This window comes from Pteronotus mesoamericanus, unplaced genomic scaffold, assembly GCF_021234165.1.
Source record: "Pteronotus mesoamericanus isolate MK-2021 breed Mesoamerican mustached bat unplaced genomic scaffold, CSHL_Meso_final contig_130, whole genome shotgun sequence".
In the NCBI taxonomy this organism is placed as follows: Eukaryota; Metazoa; Chordata; class Mammalia; order Chiroptera; family Mormoopidae; genus Pteronotus; species Pteronotus mesoamericanus.
In genome coordinates this window covers 18781327-18798013 of record NW_026555060.1, presented here as the reverse complement: position 1 = coordinate 18798013, position 16687 = coordinate 18781327, and the positions used below count along the sequence as shown (strand labels likewise).

The 16687-nt window shown below is 37.2% G+C and overlaps 1 protein-coding gene and 1 non-coding gene across 3 annotated transcripts in view; both read left to right on the top strand.

The window, feature by feature from the left end:
* PLXDC2 (plexin domain containing 2) overlaps positions 1–13368 on the top strand; it is a 404494-nt gene extending 391126 nt beyond the window's left edge. For both annotated transcript variants that reach the window (XM_054592949.1, XM_054592940.1), the window contains one exon: positions 3617–13368. In XM_054592949.1, the coding sequence (XP_054448924.1) occupies positions 3617–3733 (117 nt within the window). In that variant the 3' untranslated portion in view covers positions 3734–13368. The remainder of the gene's footprint in view (positions 1–3616) is intronic.
* A 2906-nt stretch (positions 13369–16274) lies between these two features.
* LOC129087729 (U2 spliceosomal RNA) lies at positions 16275–16465 on the top strand. Its single transcript, XR_008530926.1, has one exon. It is a non-coding gene; the product is annotated as a U2 spliceosomal RNA (small nuclear RNA).
* The last annotated feature ends 222 nt before the right edge of the window (positions 16466–16687 follow it).

The window sequence follows — 16687 nt, the reverse complement described above, 5'->3', positions numbered from 1 at the left end:
TGGTTGTTTATTGTTTTTAAACTGGTTGTTATCCTTCTTTTGGTTGTGTGAGGAAGTGAAGTGTTTCTACCTATGCATCCATCTTGGCCAGAAGCCCCCCTAAAGATTTTTGTATAAGAACCAAATATTCAGTCATTCCCTTGCAGTCATAGGACTGCCCCCAATATTGTCATTTATAAGAAAATCTTTGAACAACTGAAGGTCAACATAGAAGAGCAATTTCAGTTAGGACTAATTTATTTACACTTTCTTTAAATTTAGAAATCCTAAAAGTTCGTGGAGACAGGCAGGAGGGACAATGATCAGAAGAACCACCATATAGAGGAATTTTTAATCATTATTTTTTTCTACAACATTAAAGTCAATAATGGCAGGCAAGCAAGTATAAGGATCCTATGAGCTTAGGGGACAAACCCTTAAATAACATTTTACAAATAAGGAAACAAAGGCTCAAAGAAAGTAGGTGATTTAAGATCATGTAATTGATTTGTGTGATATATGGAAGTATTCTAGAAAGAAAGCAGAATTTTGGTAAAGTTATTGCTCTTTGTTCAGTATCCTTAGGGCTAAGAGGGAAATATCAAGGAAATGTAAAAGAATGTAAAATTAAACCAAATTTTTAAAACCTCAATTGTATGATATTTGTTAGAGTTCATTATTAATTTTAACATACTATTACTATTGCAAAAGGTCTTTTCTTTTAATCTAGGCACAAATAAAAGAGTAACCTTGAGTAGTTTTGTAGCAGGATTGTCTCTGTTCTATTTTGTTCAACTTTATAGTTTTTTTATTTGAAACCCATATCAAATCTCACCTTCCAGTATTTTCCTTACCTTTCCAACCTATATTGAAAACCTCTTTCCCCTGAAATGATTTTTATCTTCCATATGCACCAGAAACTATTTTGCATGCCATTCTTTGGTAGTACATTCTTCAAAACAACATTTAGCACCGTCCTATATATTTCAGGTGTTTTGTAAATAATTTGTGCATTCTCTTTGCCCCCAATAATTCCACTTCTGAGAGGTTATAAAAGGAACTAATAAGAGATATGCTGTCAGGTGAACAGCAAAGATATGCATCGTAACATTTATATTGTCAAAAAAATTGGAAAAGTACCTAAAATATCAAGTTGACTATATAAATCATGATTTAATTATAAATGACCTACTTTACAGACATTTAAAATAATTTTGTAGAGAGAGAGTTCATTTTTGAGGGTGTATTTAAGTGGGAAAAGGAGCTCTTAAAACAGTATGTGCAATGATTTAATGTTCCTAGAAATGCATATAGGTGGCATATACCAATAGTTGAACCCAATTATGCATAAGTGCTGCGATCTCTAGTGATTTTCAATGTTGTTGGAGTACTTCTATGTCTTTTCTATAACAAGTAGTAACCAATCATGAGAATTTTTTTAAGGCTATGCAATTAGTTCAGAAAATAAGTTATTATTGTGTTAACAGAGGAAACTTCACTGTCCAAATTTTTATACTTTATTTTGAAGACCTCTGTGATGAGCTCGCAAAGTACATGCTAAGCATTATAATTAAGCCTGCAGTCTTCAACTAAGACAGAGAAATATTAACTTAGTACTTCTGACTTAACAGACTACTGAAGTTGTTGAAAATGCTATAGTTTTAAGAATGAAATAAAAATGGAACCACCTCACAAATTTCAATGAGCTATACACAGCCCACTGAATTTTAAGAACTAATTTCTATAGTGGGGAAAATTAACTTTGGAAATAGATAAACCTCATATTAAATCTTGGCTCTGCCAGTTGCTAACTTCACAGGTTTGAGCAAAATGTAAATGACTGAGTTGTAAGGGTCAAACGAGATCCTCTATGTAAGCCACCTACTAAGCATGAAATACTGTTAGCAGCTTAACAAAATACAATTTTCACAAGCATCACCATCAACATACTTGTCATCTGTGTTCCTTGTTAATGAAACATCACCTATAGCACAATGTCTTTATGTGCTGGGCTGTAGTAGTACTGGTTCACAGGGCTATACTTGCCAGCTGGACCTACCGTCCAGGTGGGCCTTGGAAAATTTGGTATCTGGAGCAAAGACTTACTTGTGCTGCTTGACTCAGAGAAGGCCTAGGGCAGTTGTGGCTTCAGAAGACCCCTTGTGAAGTCATTAAAACCAGACCCCTTGTGAAGTCATTAAAACCAGACCCCTTGTGAAGTCATTAAAACCAGAGAGGGGGTTATCCATAGTGAGTACAATGGCATTTTGGTGTTTTCCCACAAACAGGAGAGACCATGAGCTGCAGGTCCATCTCCCCAGAAGTGCTTTGAATACTTCTATTGATGATTTTCAGTTCCAATAAAGACACTATTTTGCTGCCTACCTCTCTCTTAGTTTTAATGTGTTCTCTTGGAAAATAAGCATAATTCAATTCCACTTACCTCATAGGAATTAATTAACTAATACATATAAAGCATTCTGACCACATAATGTCACATAGGTAGCACATAATATCATTAGAAGGCAGAATGTGATTACCTTGATTGGTATTTTTTCAGAAAGTAGAGCTAATACTCATTCCTACCTGATGTGAAAATTCTTCTACACCCAATAATCATTGACAACGGCATGTAATTAGCCAATCTAGAAAATGGCCAAATGTCAGGATGCCTACACTGATATGTAACATTTTTCACTTTAAAATTCTTTAGATAGAAATAAACTTCCTTCAATACTTAAAACCTCATTTACTCCAAAATTGCAGGCAGTTTATAAAAGAAGTAATAGTTTCTACTGTCACAGTGAACATGAAATGCATGCTAGTGTGTCCGGTACTATAACTTAATGATTCATTTCTATTTGTAAATCATTGGGGGGTTGTTTGGTTGATGGCATGCCAGAGAGAAATGCACTTCTTTGTCAATACAAATAACCTGTATTTTAGGACGAGGGTCTATATGTGCAGTTATTTAGTTCATAGGCTTAAGTTGGTTTGTGCTGTCTGATGCTAGATTCAGTTTTCGGGGCATGGCATCTGTTAATTTCCAAGCACAGAAAGTCATATATATATATATATAAAGTCTCAGCTTAACAAATAATTTCTTAAGATATTAAGTGATTTTTCTTTTAGTTTATTTGCTAGAAAAGCTAGTACTTAATTTGAAGTACTCTTCTAAATCACCTGCAGAATTTCATGGCCTTATGTTTTGAGTAAATTAATTAATAAAAGGAAGTGATGTCTCTATTGACTCCTAGGAAAAAGAAAGTGTCAGCAGCTACCTATTAAAGAAAACTTGTTTTTCTCCTATTACAGTTCATTTTTGCCTAGTAATATTTGGGCATTTACAGAATCTTTTAGACATAAATATGCATAAGGCATAAAGGTTGCCTTTGAGAAGTTCAGTCCCATGGGGGCAGGTACAGCAAATGGACTGTCACCTAAGAGGCGCTGACAGTGCCACAATGGAGTCGGGCGTGGGGTTTTGTGGGTGTGTAATTCCGACTGGTGGAAATAACAGATAATTTTACATGTCACAAAATTAAATTCAGAAGTTAATCTAAAATATTTGACATATTTTTTTTCTTCTGATGAGATCATCACCTGGTGTTGATTATTTTTTCGTTTTCTCTTTTAGAGACGCCCAAGCAGATGGCCTGCAATGAAGTTTCGAAGAGGTTCTGGCCATCCTGCCTATGCAGAAGTTGAACCAGTGGGAGAGAAGGAAGGTTTTATTGTATCAGAGCAGTGCTAAGATTTTTAGGACAGAACAGCACCAGTGCTGGCTTACAGGTGTTAAGACTAAAATTTTGTCTATACCATAAAGATACACACACACACACACACACACACACACACACACACACACACACACACACACACACACAAGGCCTAAGCTGCTGTAGCCTGAAGAAAATAAAATTTTTGGACAAGCCCAGCCCAGGAAGGGTATAAGTAAGACTAAAACTTATATGAGATACTACTTCCCACTGAACATAGAATTCCCTAGTGGGATGGCATCTATAGTTCACTCAGAACATCTACTGTGAACTTAACAGAAATATAACAAGATTACAATGCTGTTGGCTTAGGTGCAGGGTTGCAAAGAGATTGAGAAAAAATACTAACAAAACTTTAGTTCACAAGGGATCTGCACCTTTGGTTCAAATATTCTTCTCTGATATCTCAAAGGTAACTGTGTTCCAAAGCCTGAACCCTTTCACTCAAAAGAGCAATGATGAATGTTTCAAGACTGCTGAGAAAAATAGCTCATGCAGGAGCAAAAACAAACAAAAAATAAGAGATTTTCTAACTTTTCATCAGACGTGTGGCCAAAGGATTGTGGTTTTCTGGTCTAGATCCACCTGTTCCAACTAATTCATTACTTTATAGGATGAATCTTTTATCTGCACAGGAGGTTTAAACTATGCTTCCCACTTTCTTGTTAATGAATGCCCTTTCTATGATCTGTAACAGAATTTTCAAACTTTTAGCTAAGGATTAGGAAAGAGGGAGTAGCACATGAGGCTTTCCATTCTCACTCCTCAGAATAAAACTCCTGATTTGTTTTATGAAGCATGAAGTCTTATGAAGCCACAGTTGCTCTTGGCTGAAGGAAACAAAAGGATGAATAGTTCCTTAATCATTTTTGAAACAAAAATATTAAGGGATTCTAAGTATATGGGTATTTTTTTTACTTTTTGCCATTTCAGTACGAAAGGCCCATTTTATTGTCAATTCCTTTCTAAGAAGCCATTCAAGTCAGCATATCCCTGGTGATAAAAGGAATGAAAGAACCCTGCTGAATCATACAGTAATTTTCTTTAAAGCACATAGTAGTTACATAAATATATATATAAATATATTTTTGTTTATAACTAACACAAGGCAGGCTCTTGTGACTCTAAGAGTGCATTTTGTCATCAAGACAAAACAAATGCAAGGTGCATTACTGCATACTTTACCATAGAGTTGTAAAATAATCCTTAATATTAGAATATTTTTATGTCACTTAGCAAAAGTGGTTCAATTGATTGAAGTGCCGATCATTTTCCTGCCTATTTGAGCCACCCTTTTGTTCATATCAACACCTTCTCTCCTTGGCTCAATACAGCAGATGCCAAAAGCTCCTTCAACAGAGCTCTCATTTGCCCTGTAATGAAAATCCAGATTTTGAAATTTCGCCCTGAACGAAGATAGATCCACTAGTTTGAGGAGGAAAGTGGGTAATATATATATACCGAGCTCCTAAAGTTTAAAATTCAGGTACTATGTGTACAATTTCATCAACATCTTAACCCATGAAACTTACATCCTGTGCCAAGAAGCTGTTGGTTTTTGTAGGGTACAGTGTCTACCATTTGCAGATTCGGGTACTAAGAAGCAGAGATGTCTTAAACAGCACTTTACTAACAGCTTAGCATCTGTACACAGTGTCTACATTGAATGACATCAGTTCACTAACAGTATCATATTTATATTCACAATTACCTAACAAACTAGTACCATTTTCCATCACATATATTTTGCTTTACATTTTTAAGTAACTGATGAGGGTGGTGATTTTTTCCTAATCTACTTAGTTAATAATTGCAAAAAAAAATGTCAAGCAAGGTGATTAAAGGATGTGATGACAATCTCTCTGCCATAGCTTTGTTCCGTTTATATGAAATATCCCAACTTGTTTTTTGTGGAGTAGGTATGATCAGATAGGGATAACCAAACGACTTGCCAATGTAACTGGTGCAACTGGTATTCTACAAAGACATAAGGGACACATAGACAATTCCTTTTAGGATAAGATGATGCTTCTTTCACTAGCTTTTGTGGTAGGTATGGCTTCTAATAGCAGTTGATTGACAGTTATATAAATCCTGCCTATGTATCCAACTTCTTACACAATTCTTTCAAGTAGTAATGTTATCTTTATACCCTCCCATCTTCCACTTTTGATTCAAAAGAATTGGGAATTTTGTAGGAAAATAAAAACCTCTGAATTGTTCAGTAAACTAAAGCACCAAGTAATGGGGACAACTTTCTGGAAGGAAAAGAGCTGCTCATGTGTGGGAAAGCTTCCTAACAGAACTAGGAGTTAAGGGTGGTAAGACGTTTCTATTGTACATGAATCTTTTGTATAAGAATCTTTCAGTGGTGAGGGGAAAGGCTGACTGAATACCTTTTTTCATGAAACTTTCATTTTATTTTATACATCTCTGTTTTGTGCTTGGTGCCCATTTATTGAAAAAGAAGAGCAATATACACAAAGTTTCTGGGAATTCAGAATAGACGCTGATGCTTTGAACTTTACATATATTATGTATTAGAAAGAGCACATCTGTACATTGCTTAATAAACTATGAACATAGAGAAAGAATAACAATTTTAAAAATTGAGAATAGCAAGGTAACACATAAACTTCTGGAGAAATCAGGTAAATTGTGCTATACGGGAAGTTACTTCATCTTAATTATTTGTAAAAATTATATCCAATAATTAGATAGAGGTTCAAAGCCAAGAAAAATATCTTAAGCAAACCAGATATCTATGACCCCAGTGTTGGTTTGTTTATGAGGGATTTGAACTGCAGAATATACTAATTAATAAAAAACTAAAGATAAACAATAACCTACAATTTACCCCCAATTATTATTTTAGTTTGAGATACACAGGGCATTTGCTAATCTGTCACATGCAGCTTCTAGAGCTAAGGTGTCCAATATTATATCCACTAGCTAAATGTGGTTATTTAACTCTAAATTAATTAACATAAATAAAACTCAGTTTTTCAGTCACACTAGCCACATCCAAGCGCCGAGTAGCCACATGTGACTTGTGGCTACTATATTGGACAACATGGAACATTCCCATCATCACAGAAAATTTTACTAAATACTAATATGGAGCTCTTTCATTTCATTTCCCTCCCCTTGAAGAAAAAGGAAAAGGTGAAAAAAAGAGAAGATTTAATAGTTGTTGTCTATATCTAAGAATTTTGATCTCAGAGAGGCGTGATGGAATAATGAAAAAAAAAAAAGACCGCTGGCCCAGCTTTGGGTTGCCATTGTTATTCTGACAAACTCACTTTAGCCTCCACTCGTCGCAGTTTGCAGTTTGGGAAAATAAAAACATTTTTACCCTATAGTCCCTTCAAGATTATTGTTATGCATATTGACTAAATGTACAGATGCACTGACGTTTAAAACCTTCTGTCAGTGCGACCCAAATAAAACACAGCTACGGGTGCAGTACCAGCACACATTTGCATCCGTGTGGAACGGTGGAAAAAGCCCACCAATCCACAAAGCATTCAAAGACAATCACATCAGTACATTTCCTGAGAAAATGCCAAAAGAGAATACATTCAAATCAAAAAGCAAAATTGCTTAAATTTCTGTTTTCTCATCTCAATATTTTGTTTTACTATTTCCTCTGCATGACATCTCTCCCAGCTATCTGTCCTCTCCTGCACCAGAGCCCTCTGTGTTCACCCTGCAGCTGGCTCAGCTCTTCATTACGTAGTTGCTTTGCCCCTCTACCTTCTTCCCATTTCCCAGTTTATTCTTCACAGCAAAGGGAGGCCCAGAAGCTGACCAGCTGGCTTCTCTTTGGAAGGAAATACCTCAAACACAAACGTTTAAATATTTATTTTATCCCTATAACACAAAGATAAGGGGCTGTTACATTAAAATATAATTGCGCGGAACTTACTTTTAATTGTAAAAAACTTGCAAATGAATACTATATAAAAGGAATAAAATTAATTTAAATTATGCTAATATACAGATAATATATATTCTTGGATTAGTATAATTTATTGTTTTGGAAAAAAAACTTGTTATTTCCTCATTCTAAAAAAGAATATAAATTTTGGTGAAGCCCCTAGGGTCTATTGTATATTTGAGGAAAATTTTGCCAGAAGCCATGTTGTGGTTCAAGACAGTTCTGTTCCATGATAAGGAATGAATATTCAAATAAGGCTAACTGGGAAATTAGATCCTGTGGTTATGATTTCTTCCTCCTGTGAAATGTTATTTCGCTTTGCATTTCATCAGATATTTTTCAAGTATTTTATTACAATGTGCTCAACTAATTCTAAAAGATTGTTCTTGCTTTTCCTTTCTCATCGCTACCCCTACTCTTGGCTTCAGCATCTATGTGCCAGAATCGTGGGAGGTCATCTAATTCAACTTCTTCGTTTCACAGGTCAGAAAATTGAGGCCTGGTGAGAAAAGTAATTTTCCCATTGTCTGAACTAGGCCTTGAGCTTGAAACTCGTGTCAGGTTATTTCTGTTCTAATTCTCCTTGCCTACACCCCTTTGTCAGCACGTGAGGCCAACCAAGCAGCTCAGCAGGCACCGTCCCTCTAAGAGTCAGCTTTGTCTGCTATATGATTGTCTACTTGTTCTGCAGAACAGCAGGCCAATCTTGTGTCACGTTGCTCTCTCAAGAATGGTGCCATTTTTATAATCACCAGTGATTTCAAGTTCTACCTATTACAGGGTCTTTATTTGGGTTTTCAGGTTCCATTCCCCGCCTCGTACCTGTGACTGTCTAAGTTAACAATGCTATTTCTCTTTTGCCATTTAAAAATTTTCTGCCTTTGTTTCATTTCTTCCCCAATGTACCTGAAAATGAATAATCTTTATAGCAGGTTTCTTGCCATTTATATAATCAAAATTTTTATTTACATTTTAAACTGCCTGAACTTTATTGCCCTAAGAAGGTTTTGTTAAGCAAATATGAGCTCTGTGGGATTACCTGTTACATATACACTAATATTCCATTGTGTTTGTAAAGCACTTTACATTTTACAGAGCACTTTGATTCATTCCTGTATTTGTTCATTCATTCAACCACTCAATCAACGTAAATATTTATTGAGCACCTACAGGAACCAAGCTCCTGTACTAGATCTTGTGGTATATGAGTATAATAATAAATACAAATAGTGAGAGATCAGGCATGTCACTGATAATTGTATGGTGAAACCCTCAAACACAATTCGGCAAGTAGGTGCGATCAATATTATTACTCTATCCAATTTCCAATTCCAGTTTTCTATTCTCCTTAGATAAGGAATTATCAAGAATTTGCCTGAAGAATGTTTCTGAAATATGGTACATCGATGCATGCACATCTGTGTTATTTGCTGTATTTCAAATGATCTGTTAATTTCATTGATGAGAAAAGTTGCTTATTCAAAGTTGTCCCAGACTCAGGAGGACTTTTCAGGCCACTTGAATTCTTTCTGACTAAATATAATAGTTCACTTTCTTGCACCAATATTTCTGTTGTGCCTTTGTGAATTATTAACATTATATTTTTAAGGTATTCCAGAAGCACCAGTGTATGAAAGAAGCATTTGCACTTTAGGTGTGTATGGCTGTTTGTCATTTGTTAGACTGTCTCAGGTGTTCTCAACCTCAGCACTACTGACATTTTGGGACCCATTATTCTTTGTTGGGGAGTGGGGGTACAAGTTGTCCTGTGTGTTTGGCTCTTTGCAGGCTTCTATTAATTCTGTTAATTGTATGCCAGGAGCTCTGTCTCCTCGTCTTCTCTCTCTTCCCCCGACCCCTACTCTCTCTCTCTCTCTCTCTCTCTCTCTCTCTCACACACACACACACACACACACACACACACACACACACACAAAATCTAGTTGTCACAACTAATTTGCCCTAGGATGGGATTCAGAAATCTACTGGATCAGCTAGTGAGCTTAATTTTTATCATAGATAGGTTTTTATTTACAATAAGACGCAGAATCATAAACTCATTGCATTAGAAGGGAGTAAAAAGTCACTAATTCAGCCACAGTCCAACATCATCCTTATCTATTTCTCCATCTCTTGGTTTTACAAATTTATTGAGAGAAGATGGGAAAATTGGTTATCTCTGAAAACTTAGGAATTGACTTTTGGGAAGCTAGAGATGAGGCTGTTTGGCAGTTAGGTTTGCTGCTGTAATAGCTGCTGCAGTGATTTTTGCTTCAGTTTGTGGACTTGGTGTCACAAAACTCCAGTGTCTCAGAGAATTTGCTTTAGAGAGTTTTCTTCTGGTCACTGCACACATCTACAAATCTTGTTCCTTCATCTTTACCTTCAAAATGTGCAGAGAAGTTGAAGTTTGGTGCTTCTAATTTTAAGTATATTTGGTGAGCTTTCTATTTCTGATACTGATTTTTTATTGTCTCTCTGTGCAGAGAAAAAAAAACAAAAAACCTTTTCACTACCCCAAGTAGTTGACAATTGGAAGTTTCAGATCAAGCCAAAGTTCCTACTGATTTGATGTGCCTTATGTCAGTTTTCCTGTAGGTTAGTGATTTCCTATGGATAACCCTGAATCCATCCGTTTGTACTTGTGTCTTTTCTATACCAATTAAAATACTTCGTAAAGTTATACAAAGCCTGCCTCTTAAGAATATTCCCACTAATAACAACAACTCCCCAAATGGACTATCAAGTCTCCCTTTATTCCTTTGTTAAAAGATCAACCCAGACTTTGAAAGTAGTCATAATTATTGACAACAAGTCACTAGTATGGGTACACAATTGAAAGCCTTGATTACAAAGTCAAAGGGTATAGAATGTGTCAAGCACACCCAGAATGAGCTCTCATAAGACAATCATGGAAACCAGAAAACCATAACTTAGAGAGCCTCAAGTGTGTATATAATTTTCTATTCTGCTGCTGTCATATCAGACTATATGATATTACTTAACATTTTGATTAAGCAGATATTCAATTTCAACTTAAATTGTAATACAATTGCCTAATTATTGCCTCACATAACACTTAAACCATTTAGTGCCCACTGTTCTCACAATGATTATTACAAGAAGTAAGATGATAATTATGAGAATAAAGTTATATAATTTCTTCACTCATTTCTCCATAGAAGTTTATGGAATACATCATCATTTGCTTCTTAATGTTAATTCTTGTTAATTCCAGATCATTGTTCACACTGTAAGATTCTATGTTACTTTAAATCCAGAATAAAAGGCTGGAAAAAATAATGCAAATCCTATGCTGGTACTCATCATTTTCTAATTTCTAAGATTTATTAACACCTGAGAATTACTAAAAAAAAACAATCTCTCCTAACAAAACACAGTAAAAATTTTGGCGTGGCAGATAGCGACGTGTTCATTTTTAAACACAGCCTCTCTTTTCCTAAGCATTACAAAAATATATATTTATATCACTCATCATGAAGCTATAAGCCTTTTGTGTCTATGGAATAGACACATAGCATGAAACTAATTTTAGAAGTTTGCTATGTGAGGAAAGATATAAAAATAAGAGTGGGTGGATGGGGATGATTCACAGAAAAAATAAAGATCAAAATATGGTATCAGGCAGAGTTTTCAACTTCTTCACAGTAATGTGCAAATAAATATTCAATTAGGGTCATCTCAAATTTAGGTCATTCAGCTACTGGAGCACAGACCCTGCAAGCTATGCTAGAAACACGTAATATACGGAAAGTAAAGGATGCCCCCAAACCCACCTCTACCTCTACGGTGCCAATCCCAAATCACTGAGGCCTTTGCTGCAGGGACCTGGGTTGCTTACGGTCAGGTAGTGACCAAAAAGAGACTTCCCATTTATCTTCCTCTGACTTATAGACCATGATCTTTTGTTTCCTTATACCAGAGACCATGTGGAAGCCCTAATACACAGGCAATAATAAAAATAAAAAATTTTTTCTTAAAAATAATTTTTTTGAGCAAAAGATAAAGCACACTTTTAACTAGGGCCCCACAGCAGGATCTCTGTGAAGTTCGACCGTCTCAGGACCTTGGCTCCAGGACTGTTGCGTAGGCGTAGCCGTGAGATTTTTGTGGTCATTTTAAAGGTGTTTAAACAAAAACATTCTCGGATTGTCGTATCTGTAGCAGGGCGATAAAACCTCAAAGTTAGTGTCCTCCATCAGGCTACTCAGAAAATACCATTAAGTGAAATCAGAGCTTCCCTTGCTAAGAAACGTTAAAATCATTTTAGGGAAATAAATTAAGTTTCTTTGGACAGACCTTTTGTGTATATTATAACTAAATCTTGGGGCCCTAGCTGAGAGGGGAAAGTCTTTCATAAGTTAGTCAAAACACATCTTTCATTTGCCTCATTTGAGGCATTTGGACAGTGCCTGGGAAGTGCACTGTTTTCAGAGGGAAAAAGAGACAGCCTTTTTTGCATGCCAGCTGGGATCATGGGAACTCCCAGTGCCAGGAATTTACTACTGTTTCTGGTAACTCTCTGCTTGTAGTAATTTGAAATGTTGAAGTGTGAAAGGAGAAGCTGGGCACCCAGGGGCTGTCTGTGTTTTATGCCAGTTGCACCAGCGCACAGAATATTTGTAAATGCATTTCGAAGTGGTTATAATTGTAGCCTTTGTCAGAATCACAAAGCCCACTGTCGTGCTGCTGAGAGAGAACACTGCAGGGAAATCTGACCCTCTCAACCCAGGCAACCTCAAACAAGGTGGGGAGGACTGTGTGGGTGAGCACAGCACACTGCAAGTTTGTTTCTCACTCTTTTCCAAAGTATAGTCTGTCCATCAAATCAAGGACGTGTCTTTCAGGCAAAGGTTAATTTTGCAGAAGTTTTCCAAGATTTCCTTTACGACAGGGCTTGGAAAACCGAGAATTTTGCATTTACTCCAGTCCTCTGGGCATCATTTCTCTTTCCTTTGCCGTGTTAACGAGACATTCTGAGGCTGCATTCTTTCATGAAGAGAATAACATATGCATTCTCCATGATGACCTCATGCTTGATGTACCTGAACCTGCAAATGTAAAAATGATTGTATCTGAATTTGCACTAATGGTTTCTGATAGCAGAAGAGGTATAATCCTTACTGATATCTACTGTTTAAATTCAGTAATTCAGATGCTACATACTTCTGCAATCTTCTTGATTCTTTTCACTGTAAGAATCATTATCTAAGTTTGAATGTATTTCCTTACAGCCCGTTAATTTGCCCTCTCTCTTTTACCTGGAGATCCTATGATTGCAATAATTCATTAAAGTTTTCCTCACACAGCTTCTTAAGCCCAGTTTTCCCATAAGTCTTCTGATTCTGCTCACAGTATATGGGAAATCTTTTCTTTTTTTTTCCCTGGTAATGATTTTGTAAGAAAGCCAGTGTATCTACCGACTGCCATGGTGACATGATGCATCTTTAAAGGTCTGGAAGCGGGTGGGGACCCAATGTTACCTGTGTTCTCTGTGTCGAATGCTATTTTCAGAATTAAATCCTTTTTTTTTTTCTCACTTTTGGTTGAAGTCAACAAATTTGGGATTTTAGAAGGCGGAGAAGGGAACAATTTGTGTAATACTGCTGTCATATTTAACTACATATTAAAAACAATAAATGATCATTTTGTTTTAATTTCTTAAATATGTTTATCCTTGTCTGTCAACATACTTTTGTTTCCTTTCCACCATTAGTTTTAGAAACATTTTACCTATTGTGGAAGAAAATCAATGAAGTGTCCAGAGCTACAGACTAATGACAAAAATCCTTTTACTTCTAATCCTGTCCTAGTGTGGAGACTGACACCAACTAGAATGAAGTGTCGAAAATGAAAGCCCTAGAATGGCATAGATGCAGCCAAGTGGAGATTTGGTCCCTCCCCACAACCCACAGGGCCCAAATGTTGCGTTCTTCTAGGTCAGAGAGGTGGGCTTTTAGCTGCCCATTTTAATCCAAGTGCTGGAAGTCAGGGAGTTTCAGTGCAGCTCTTGCCTCTGTCACTTGTCTTGGTTTATGAGCTCTAATGACTTTCCAAGTGAGTTACTGAAGTTTCTCAAATATTCCATCCCCTTTCCCAAACTGGAAATGATTGTACCTATTTCTCAGGGGCTTTCGGGTGTGTGCCTCAGCTAATTTATGCAGAATGCCTAAAACAAGATGTTATGACTTCCAAATATTCTTTGCCTGTTTCCTCATCCACCACCCTTGGACTTGAAGAACCTGTCCTTTTAAGAACCACCAAATGCACACAGGCCTGAATCAAGGGCCTGGCAGCAGGTGCCAGAAGCTCCCGGAAAGTCTGCTCACAGGTGGAGCAGTTGCTCTGTGCGACTGATTTTTTAAATCTTACCTCTGTATGGAACTTTTAGGCTGTATTGCTTATACTTTGATATCATGCAGTAAATTCAGAACTGCAATTTTAAATGGTGTCAATTGTCTTTATGATGCCAAAAGGGCAAAATTACTGCTGCAATTCATGTAACTGTCCCTACCAATAGACAAAACATTTAGGTCAGTAATTTTAAAAATCATTCATGTGTGCCATTTCTTTAAATAATGCAGTGCAAGTGTTAAAGAAAAATGCTACTGACAACCATACAACTTTTAAATTAGCTGTAGGTATATCTCCTAGGAATATGGAAACCACATCTTTTCCTCATAGATCACCTATTTCAGAATCAGAAACTTCTGACAGGCAGTTGGGAGTGTTTTCCCCTCAGTTATTTTAACTGAGCATCTATTAAATATCTAACCTATGGTATAAAATCTGCTTGACTCCAAGTCTACAAAAACAAAAAAAGACACAGTCCCTGATTTCAGTTAGCCTACAATATAGTGGGGGAAACAAACATTTAAACAGATATGGCAAATAATGGATTAGAGGTCCCAGGATAGAAATATTTACATGATACAGTGACGTCACAGCAAAGGGAAGAGTTCATTCAGTACAGAAGGGGTCAGGAGACAGAGCAAATGATATTGATCTTGGTCTTGACAGGTGAGTAGAATTTTACCAGGGACAGCGCAGATATGTTAGGCCACGAGGCTGTGAGCAAGGGGATTGGCTGTGACAGAGAGAGCAAGGAGAGGGTGGCTGAAGAGCAGGCCAAGGAGCGAGGTGAAACCCTGATTACCTCCACAGGACTTCAGAGTCTTATCTTCAAAGCAGTAGTTGCCATTGAAAGTTCTGTACAGAGGGGCCATATCATTCAAACTATTTTAGAAATTTCTCTGAGTAGGCAAAGTAATGGGTGAATTGCAGGGGAGAGCGCTGGGAGAGCCTTCCAGGGACAGCTGCTCAAGTCCGGCCACTGCTCCAAAACTACTATTTTTACTTAGTCTTCAGATCTTCACATCTCCAGATTTTCGGCCTCTACTAATAAAACCCAAGCCCATGAGCATGTGTGAAATGCCCACTCCCTTTCAGCAAATTATACATCCCTTTCCCCCCAAAGTAACAGCACAGCACAATTTGCCAGATTTCCATGAGGAATCAGCTAGACCTGTCAAGGTACACCAATCTATACAACAACAAGCTAGACAATCAAGACCACCTGAAGTAAAGTTAACTTTCCTCCTCAATGAGAATAAAACAGGATAATGACACATACCAGTTTCCTTCTGGTCAATATAAACATAATTAATTTATTTGAGGTTTGAGTTTAAGGTATTATCCATGAAGTAAATGATCCAGTGTTTTCTGTTCTTTTGTTTTTTGGTTTTTGTTTTGGTTGTGAATTTGTATAAGGCTAATACTTACCCCACCAAGTTGTCCTCAGAATTAATGAATTAGTAAATGCTCTGTGGTTATCACAAAGCTCTGTGAATCTGAGTTAAAGAAAGAAATTGGCAAGATCAGATGGTTTCACTTCCAGGACACCAGAGGCACGACGGAGGAGACCTGCACCAGGGGCACCATCAACTGTTACAAAGTGCAGAAGCAGATCTCACATCCAGTGGGAAGACAACAAAAGTCAAGATGCATAAAAACTAGTGACTAAGCCTCAGAGATGTGAAGCAGTCCACAGCAAGAAGAGTCCAATGCAAACTGCCTTTGGATAATTTGAGAAAATATTGAAGCATTTCAGAGCCCGCCAAGGGAGCAGATAAATATGATTTAGTCATCAGGTGTCAGTCATGAAACCAGTTGGTTCCCATTAACCTGACTCTGCTTTTAAAGATTGTGGCCATGCACTTCAACGCGTTCTCGTTATGAGGGCGTGCCCTGGAGATGTAAAGAGCTTGTAGAGGCACAGAACCCAACATTTGCCTCCTGTATGCCTCCCACTTACAGGAAGTGAGATTTCATACCTGTACCCGACTACCCTGGGGTGGAGCAAGAACATAGGCAGGGCAGAGAGGTGGGCAGCAGGAGGGGGAAGAGAGGCTTGCCAAAGGGAAACTACCACCTTAGCTGATGCTGATTCCCTGATGCAGGCAGTGGGAATGTTAAGCAACGTCATCTACACATGTGCTTCTTCAACTCTAAGTGTAGGGAAACTGTAGTTTTTGGAAGTTTTAAAAATGTGTCAGATGGCTTCTCAGCCTTTTGGCTAAGATCAAGTGCAGTATCTGTTCTTATTAGTTTAATATCTGATACATCCTCTATCCAAGGACATTATATTAAATGGATTTTTGGAGCTGGGAGATGGAATAGGAGCCTGCTCCGTCCACTCCGCACATCGACCCGGTATTGCAGTACTTCCGGGAACGGTGCACCAAAAAAACAAAACAAACAAACAAACAAACAAAAAATGTGTCAGAAAAGAAAACCAGTGAGGGTCCTTTAGAGTCTGCAACTCTAGGCCCTGTAGGGACTCCACCCTCCACACAGTGACTGGCTTATTATTTTCTGATTCCTACCAATTTGAAGACACACAGAAATGTTTTTGGTCACCTAGAGTAAATACATTTCATAAATGCCAACATCTCTTGATAAATGTTAA